This window comes from Pollicipes pollicipes, unplaced genomic scaffold (genome assembly GCF_011947565.3).
Source record: "Pollicipes pollicipes isolate AB1234 unplaced genomic scaffold, Ppol_2.1 Scaffold_4881;HRSCAF=5763_pilon_pilon_pilon, whole genome shotgun sequence".
In the NCBI taxonomy this organism is placed as follows: domain Eukaryota; kingdom Metazoa; phylum Arthropoda; class Thecostraca; order Pollicipedomorpha; family Pollicipedidae; genus Pollicipes; species Pollicipes pollicipes.
The window spans coordinates 17,593,603-17,602,658 of NW_023596576.1; the positions used below are offsets into that span (position 1 = coordinate 17,593,603).

Genomic DNA, 9,056 nt, shown 5'->3' on the forward strand with positions numbered 1-9,056 from the left:
CAATCAGTGGCGCAGAATGGACATCGGACGAGTCCATTGGCTTCTGTTGCCTAAGCCATTCGTGGAAGGTGATCTCTACGACCAATGGCCAAAGTCTGTCGTCAGTTCCGATGTTGTTCGATGGTCAGACGAAATCAGGCTTTCAGCGCCTGGAAGTTCTCTTCTTGGACTGTCTTGGCCAAGAGTAACCTGAAATATGTGACGGTTTGTTACAAGTGGAAAGGGGGATGATAGGGTATCCACTCGTTTGAGTTCACATGCGTGATGAGAGCAGATTAATTATCTCGATAGATTAAATGCAGGAGCAACTGTCAGGGATGTTCGTGCTGCTGCCCGACTGGACCGATTGAACTTGTCTAGTTTGAAATCAGCAACCCCCAAAATTATACCAAGATCCAAGAAGAAGCATTCAACTAACAGAGAACAATGCAAAGAGTGCATTCACCTTGTAATGAGTAGCCACAACCGAAGAAAGACAGAAACGCTACTTACTATATAAAAGGAAGATATGTTGATGCATGCATATGTTTGTGGAGTCATCTTCTGCAACGGGTTACGTGCAATATCAGAGTATGCCTCCAGATTGCTTTAAAAAGCAAAACGTAACTCAAACTCTGGACATGAATTGGTTATTCATATACAGCAATCCCTTATCTGTGAATGTTCAACATTACGAACTGTGCAACTACTTCCAATGAGCAACATCCGGGCTGCCAAAGACATCACACACGCTGATGTCCCTCTCAGGCAGTTCAGTCAGCGTCAAATCAAGACATGCTAAAAATGGTATGATATATATTCACAGGCATTTTGATAGCTTCCTCCGCGGCTTGTGAGACAAGTCCCATACAAATCAGCTTCAGTAAAGTGTTCGCCTCCTCTCCGGACGACAGGTCCAGTTTCTTCCTGAGCCACGCTGGCGTAGAACACAGCTCAGACGGGCTACACGCCGGCTCCGATCCCCCGCGTGTGCCCCGTCCGCAGCCGGCCGGCGCCTGTGTCGCGCGGGGGGAGGCGGGGCCCGCCTGCCCCAACCGTCGTGTGCGGCGGCGGCGGCCCGACACTGAATCACCGGCTGAGGGACGACTCCATCGGCCGGCCGTCAGGTACCTCGCACTCGGCGCGACTATCGCTCGATCGGACCGCGTCACGTTTGTCTCCCGAACGGCCGCGTCTGGGCCGGCCACCCGGCCGGCGAGCGGCGCGCCCGCCCCGGGCGCCGGGCTGGCGAGCGGGCGTCCGGCGGGTGCTCCCACAACTGACACCCACACGGGACCGGACGGCGGACGAGCGTCGAGAGGTGACGCCTGCTCGGGATTTGGCGGCGGACACCCTCGTGAGGGATACCTGCGAAGGTCTGTCAGGTAGACCCCTGTCCCTCCGAAACACACCCCAATGACCAAAAGTGGGGTCGCCCACACCCTGCAACTCACAGTATTGGTAGCTACTTCCGACTCTCGGGTCGTGCGGAAGGAGCGACATATGTCCCATTGCCACTGATTAGGCAGGTGGGACGTAAGATATCGCTTATAAGCAAGGATGCGCTCAGGACATGCTCGGCACAAGCCCTGAGCGAGGAGAGGGGTCGTACAAAACCTTAAATTTTCATTAGAAGTGGAAAAGTTATATAAACGTCAGGCATACTCCTATGTCTTCCTGTCAAACGAGCCTCGAAGCTGAATGTGCCAGTGTTTCTGGTCGCGGAGTTCACTGTCATTGCCACTTTATGCTTAATTATTCGGTGAATTCAAAATGCATTTTTGGAAGGATGTACGAAGATAGAGTATGCGACGGCACGATTTCCTTTGTACCGGAAGTGAGACACGTGCGGTCATACCAGCCAAATACCTGGCTGTGTGAAAGCAGGTCTGGATTCAATGAATAGTAATTCGTCATTTATCTTCCTTGATCACAAGGCAAGTGTGTCATAATGTAATTGATGCATTTATTTTAAGTTATCAATTATGCCGAGTCATTAATAACCGCATTTCGTGAACAACTTGTCGGTATTTAACAGATGAACGTGGAATGATGAAGCTGTTTTCAGCTCCATTACAAACGTGATCAAATCATTAGCATAACAGGCCGCTAATATTTCTTGCCTTCCCACTCGAGCACCCTCTTTGACGTTATGGAGTTGTTTTTGTCCTCCGCTGCCCACTTTTGTTGTCCGCGCGACAAAAACATCCAATGAAGATGGCTCGCTGACAGATGAGGAAAAGCCCCGCTGAGATCGTATCTGGAAAGAATAGCGCTGCGTGTCTTTATCTTGATTTTAAGACTTACTCTGAAACCTATTGAATGCGTCGCACCGCGTGAGCCGGCTCGTGAGCCCCACAAAAAGGGCCGGACAGGGCGGCACGTGTTTTACAGCCGACTGAGGACACCTCAAGCCGGCGGGGAGCGCACAACGGAGCCGCCTTCACACGCGCCGACGCCACGACGGCCACCAGCGTGGCTCGCTGCTCAGCAGAGAAGGCTAGCTCCAGACCGTGTTCCTGCCCACTGTTGGAGGCACGCTCCTCTGGATACAGATTCGCAGGACGTCCCTTTCTCTGGGAGGGATACGCTCCTCACGGCCCAAACATGAGCGCTTGGAGATAACTCCACGCCACTTCCCTGTTAACTGGTAAAGGTGCACTCCTCAGGAGAGACGGGGAGACAGCGCCCGGATTACCCCGCTTCGGTTGTTATTACCCACTTGAGCCGCAGCATAGGAAGCAGACATCGCAGGCAGCTATCTAAGTAAAGAAGAAGGCCACCTCATGCCTTCCGTAACGACCTCACCGCCATCGTGCATGCCGCCAGGTTCTTAACTGCCGATTGCAATTGCAGAGGACAACGCGGCGCTTCGCTCATTAGCCGTTCGGTTATCGCTCGCACCATCAGCAGGGACCACCGGGCTACAGCCACAGGAGACAACGCCATGCTTTGTTGACGACGTCCACCCCGACAGGGGGCCATCGTTCACCCCGTCTGTCGGGGTACCGCAGGCCCGCATCACCATGCACGAACGGAGCGAGCTTTAGACCATGCCGTCATGCCGTTCGAGATGCTATTTAAGATTCGGACGGTCGGCTGCGGGGTGGGGGCGAGGAGCGCCGGGTACCTGATGTCTCGTCGGTTGCACGCCTGCAGTTCGGTCCGCAGCTTGTAGATGTCGGCGCTGTATTTGACCGTGTCGTGCGATCTCTCGTGAATCATCAGGTTGTAGGCTTTCCTGAAACAATGGGCAGACGCATCAGTGTGATGAAACGGGACACAGGTGTCTTGAAACTTGATTTCGTTGGATGAAAGAAATTTGGCAGAGAGCCTTTGCAGGGTAGCGCTAGTCACGCTTTACTTTCTGCTACGCGCGTGAAGGCAAGGTTGAAGCTTCGTACGTTGGATTTTAACGGAAGGGTGGGTCCGATGGGTGGTGTGTGGAAGTAAATGACGTTCAAAACCCACTAGCCGGGCTACAATCATTTTGAAAGCATTCCACTACTGCTGGGGATGTGTTTTATGTAAGCGCCAATTAATTGGCGCCGTGCGAGGACCGAATCGTAAAAATATGTGCTGTGTTCTAACGAACCACTGTTTTGAATGCCAACAACCGTCTTTAAAGTGCCATACTCAACAGCATCACTTTAACACATGCATCTTGTTTTTGTGACATTCGTTTGGCTTATGAGATAAGAAAGACATTTGTTGGCGCTCGCCTTGTACTTTGGCGCCGTAAGCGTCCAAAATAACTTTGAGCTAGCATTAAAAACAAATTTAATTTTTCGCTTAGGGTAAAGAAATTAGTTGGCATTAGCGTACATGAAGTATATCAAGTTATGCTGTCGTTATTCTAGATACTGGGAATTATTACGACGCATTCATACGTTCTCATATTCTTGCAGTACAATATTTTCCACCTTCGATTTCCAATTTTTGTGTGAAGATCCATGAGGATCATACAACTTTCACTTGCTCTTACAAAGCATCTTCAGTTTTAGGTTTCAGTACTTAGGAACCCACGGACAATCACGAATCTTTCAGTAAGTGAACGAGGAGCTTGACAAGGCAGTTACGTTCATTTTGTGCTGAGAACAGACCAGAAATTGATATTTTCAATTTTATGACAGAAATGCGTCCAGTCTAGGCGTCATTACAGCGCGTTCTTCTCGTCCGCGTACGGCGCCATTGAGGTGGGCTAAGGCGCCAGCATACTATTTTATGCTGATTGTCCACCTACGACGCCTTCAGAGAGCTACACTTGGCGTCGTATGTGAAAAACACCCGAAATATGCTGTTAAAGTAAATAAGTGTGCCTAAAACAACGCACGGACACCCATGAAGCTTTAGCATTTAAAAAAGGATACTGAGAGCACGTCAGTACGGGGCAGATTAGTCTTTCGATTGTCAAAATGCATCAGAACTGGATGTTTTGCATTTGAAGAAGCGTGTTAAGTCCAATATGAGCGCCATTGCGGCGATTTATTCCATGCGTCTTACGATGTCATTACGTGGTCTTAGGCGCCATCCTGTTCACCGCGCACTTTCAACGCATTCAGAAAACTTAAGGTTGGCATTGCATAAGGAAAAAAACACGAATGCTGCTCGTTTTATTCTTTTTGGACATTCCGTGCTCAGATGTCCTTTCAAATATATTCTCTGTGGGCATTCCAGACTCAGACCTTCCCTCAGATTTATTCATTTTAGACATTCTAACTGCTGCAATAGTTCATTGATTCTAGATCGTCCCAACAAGAGTTGTCTTTCCATAAAAGCACGGGTGCAGCACCGTTTCAAACGCTCAAGTATAACATTTGCTGTTGTGATATTAGCTTAAGAGCAGGGGTGCAGTTTCCTATCCAAGGGGCTTCAGCCCCCCCCCCTCCCCCAACTTTGAACAGAAAGTGGGAGGGGGAATCCGGGTTTGTCCTGAAATACTTATCTTCAAAATGACTCCCTGTTACGTCTAAATACGCCCTGTTTGCGAAATGTTGGGCCTGGAACAGGGCCCCTCGCAGTGTTGACCTTGAATGAGAGCCCTCTCGCGCCCAGAGGCTATTCACGCCTCTTTAGTAGCGTAGCCAGGATTTGGCCCAGAAGGGGGCCAAATCGGGTCGCAAGGGGTCCTCCAGTCAAGAGACTCCTTATCATTTTGTCGCTCTGTTTTTGGCAAGTTTTTTTTTCTCCGAGTCTTTACATCCGAACAATTCTATCCTTAGCTCCAGTCGTCCTAAGAAAATATCCGATAGAATGTTTACCTAGTAGAAATAGGGTCGTGATTTCTCTATCCGGAAGAACGTTTTTGCCTCAGGATCCTATTTTGATGGCTCGGAACTGTTTTTATATGTAAAAGTCCAGTGGGTGTATGAAATTGCCAAAATTTAACTGAGGGGCTCCACGACCCCCAGGAAGAGAAAGAGGGGAGGCATGGATCCATCCCCCACCCCCACCCCATCCCCCAACCCCACCCCTTAATGACTACATCATCGTGCCTCTTCAAGTTTAGAGCACAAAAATCCCTTGAGGGCCCCTCCGGAATCAACACGAGCATGGGTAGCAGTGGAATATGGGTGGTTGCCGGAATCATTCAGAAATAAAGGTGGTAAGGTCGCAGGGAACTCAGTCTCATGGACGAGACCATCGAAGACATCAGGCCCTCTGGAAGGCTCTCAAGCTGTGCGCCTGCTCCGATCATGGAAAACTCTATGCACTCTGCTGGTTTGCCTGTCTGTCGAACATCTGAGAAACAATGCTGAAGGGTCGTTAGAGCATCTGAAAATGATCGCATTGGAACAAATCCCATTGCAAGAAGAATGACCTACCCTTTGTCAGAACACGTTGAACTACGTTGCCACATACAGCGCCAGAGCTAGGTGTCGAAGCTTTTAGGACCCTAGATTAACATCACAGCACCATTGCGCGTAAGATGAATTTCCAGTTTCGGTAGATGTCCATCTACGGCGCCAAAAAGCGCCAAATCCACCAGGTTTCTGGAGATGTGATTTTTTCTTCGAAGCAACTTGCAAACCATAGTGGTGCTTAGATTGCAAATAAATCGACATGGCGGTAAATCTGTATATGTGTCTCACCAAATCCATGCATATCGCTTGCAAGAATACACTGCCTTCACTTCGAAAAATCCCAAATTGCCGGTGCCAATATTACCGTCTGAGGAGCCAAAGTCCATTTCGTTTAATTTCGTGTCACTCTGTTGATCTCTTTTGGCGCCAAATGTTGAAATCCCCGTTACAGGTAATATTTGTAATACTTGTACATTTATTTTGGAATGCAATGTTGTTGCTAAAATTGATCTGAGTGAAATATTCAACAAACGCTTAATATGTATATCAAATAAGATGCGTTGTGATTTGTTTGCAACTCGAAATATGCTCAAGACAACTTATCGTGAAGCGACTCAAATACAAATCCTATGTTTCGCGTGGCTACCCTCAGTGGTGATTGTTTGACTTTCACCACGTGCATTCTCAGCACCAATGTACCAAAAGCTTACTTCATCGGAGTAGAAACTCCCGCCGCTTGCATTGTGTACGGAAATATGCGCAACAAGTCTGGCATGGCTGTTCTCCCATTGCTCCCTTCATCACTCAACATTCATTGTAATTCATGTTTACTCCTAACAAAGGCGTTCATTTAGGACGAAAATCCGTTTATTGTACCCCTGCAAGTCACCCTTTCATCGTCGGCCTGCTCATAGGCCATCGGCACGGCGGCCCGGCATCCTTGATGTTTTGCAATTCTCAGTCCGTGGCCGTGCGGCGCCTTATGGCCAGCGCTGAGATACGGCGCCATCCGCGTCCACCTTTGAACTCGGCTAATGTATGCGGTGATAAGGTGCCCAGTCCGGCCCGGCCCGGTCACGCGCGGTGAGGCCCGCACACCGGCGGCGCATTGTCCAACCCGGGCCGAGTCTCGACTGGCACCAGCGCTCCCTCCCGACCCACCGCAGCCGCCGGGGCCGACAGGTCTGCTCCAGGGGAATCTATTCCGACCCAAGACAACCCTCTCTCTCTCTCTCTCTCTCTCTCTCTCTCTCTACTCTCTCTCCTCTCTCTCTCTCTCTCTCTCTCTATCTCTCTCTCTCCTCTCTTTCCTCTCTCTCTCCCCTCTCTCTCTCTCCTCTCTCTTCTCTCCCTCTCCTCTCTATCTCTCCTCCTCTCTCTCTCTACTCTCTCTCCTCTCTCTTCTCTCTCTCTCTCTCTCTCTCTCTCTCTCTCTCTCTCTCCTCTCTCTCTCTCTCTTCTCTACTCATCTCTCTCTCTTATCTCTCTCTCTCTCTCCTCTCTCTCTCTCTCTCTCTCTCTCTCTCTCTCTCTCTCTCCTCTCTCTCTCTCTCTCTCTTATTAGAATCATCAAACCCGCTCCAGTGTCGCCTTCGGAGCAGAAGGCAATCGAAACAGTACAAGGGGCCATATCCAGCGCAGCATCACCCGACGCCCAGCCCTACACCAGCGCACACGCGCGGTATCGCTCGAACCTGTTCGCACAGCGATGTTCCCACAGAGCAGTGATATACGGGCGAGCGTCCGTCGCAATCATGCGCCATATACGTCTGGCCCCGGACAGGAAAAGTGCCCAGGCAAGACCAGCACCGCGAATCGAACGTGTTACGAGACCGCGAACGCCCCATAACTTCGACTGTATCGTGTTCGCGAAGCCGGGGGCAACGCTCGCCGATGGTATCGCACCCGCAAGCGACGGCTGGGGCACCGTGTCAGCCAGGCGGCGGAGGGCGTGACCTTGGAGGGGAGCGCCTCACCTGAACAGCCGCTGGCAGAACTTGCAGGTGAAGTACGCCTCTGGGGAGCCGGAGCGAGCGCTCGGGCCGTGCCCCACGGCGATCTGGGGCCGTTCCTCCATCTCGAAGTCCGTGTCTAGCATGGTGTCTCCTGGAAAGGCGCAGCGGGTAGTGAGAGGGCCAGAGAGTTCATTCGGCGCCTGGATTTGTCTATTGGCGCTACCTTTCTTATCCAAGTGATAAGTGTCACTGGTGTACGGCCGCCATGCTGCATATTCATGAGCATTGCGAAAATTTGCTGCTGTGACCACAAACGTGAGTTTAAACAGGAAGATCGAGTTCAGCTCGATTCTGTGAAAATACTGAAATTTTATCATTTTGAAATTGAAACAAAAGGCACTTATCAAGGCAACGAAACACCGAAGGGCTTAGCTATCATAAAAACTGGCCACTAGATTTACATTAAGCAGATTTTCACTCGCAATTAAAGCTGACATAACCAACGAAAAGACGGGCATTCCACGTCACACTGCTCCGGTGCCGTTAGCGACTTTTCAGCAGTTGAGCGCATACTGCACCCCTGGGCGCGGTGTGCTGCGCTGAGACCAGGGCCCACTCCCGCGTGTGCCGCTCGACCCCTCCCACGTGCATCTGCAGGGGCCGTGCCCACGTGCCGACGGCTCTATCTCAGCCTCGCAGCGGCAACCTGCCGCTGACGGCCGGCCGACACGCAACGGACCGGCCGCCCGCCCGCCACCCAGAAGCGGAATGGCGCCCGGTCACGCGACGGAAAGGGCCGCTCGCGCCGCTGCCGGGGGCTGCTCGTGCTACTGCCGGGGGTCGCTCGTGCCACTGCCGGGGGCCGCTCGTGCCACTGCCGGGGGCCGCTCATCGCACTGCCGGGGGACCCTCATGCTACTGCCGAGGGCCGCTCGCGCCACTGCCGGGGGCCGCTCGTGCCACTGCCGGGGGCCGCTCGTGCCACTCTTGAGGATAACTCGCGCCACTTCCGGGGACCGCTCGTGCCACTGTCAGGGGCCTCACGTGCCTCAACAAGGGGCGCTCGGGCTACTCCGGAGGACCGCTTGCACCACTCCGTAGGGTCACTCGTGGCACTCCAGAGATCACTCCTGCCGCTACCAGGGGACCCTCGCGCCAATGAGGAGGACCGCCCGTGCCTCTCCAGGCAGCCGTGTGAGCAGACGGACGCGGACAGCTGCGCTGGACTCGGAGGGCGCGGCTGACGGGGCTGCGGCGGCCGAAGCCAGAGCTCCGCCCTCGCCTCTGCCGGTCTACGCCCGGCCCCGGAGGCCGGCGC

The 9,056-nt window shown here is 52.2% G+C and overlaps 1 protein-coding gene across 2 annotated transcripts; it reads right to left on the bottom strand.

Annotated features, from left to right (window-relative positions):
• Positions 1 to 6: 6 nt before the first annotated feature.
• LOC119101390 (protein drumstick) lies at positions 7 to 7,885 on the bottom strand. Of its 2 annotated transcripts, XM_037224725.1 has the most exons (4): positions 7,760 to 7,885; positions 3,110 to 3,220; positions 493 to 543; positions 7 to 189 (listed from the first exon to the last, which is right to left on the bottom strand). In XM_037224725.1, the coding sequence occupies exons 1-3, from the start codon at positions 7,879 to 7,881 to the stop codon at positions 537 to 539; spliced, it is 240 nt and encodes a 79-aa protein (XP_037080620.1). In that variant the 5' UTR covers positions 7,882 to 7,885; the 3' UTR covers positions 7 to 189; positions 493 to 536. The 2 variants fall into 2 exon arrangements, with proteins under 2 accessions (XP_037080620.1, XP_037080619.1); XM_037224724.1 differs by lacking the exon at positions 493 to 543.
• Positions 7,886 to 9,056: the final 1,171 nt, after the last annotated feature.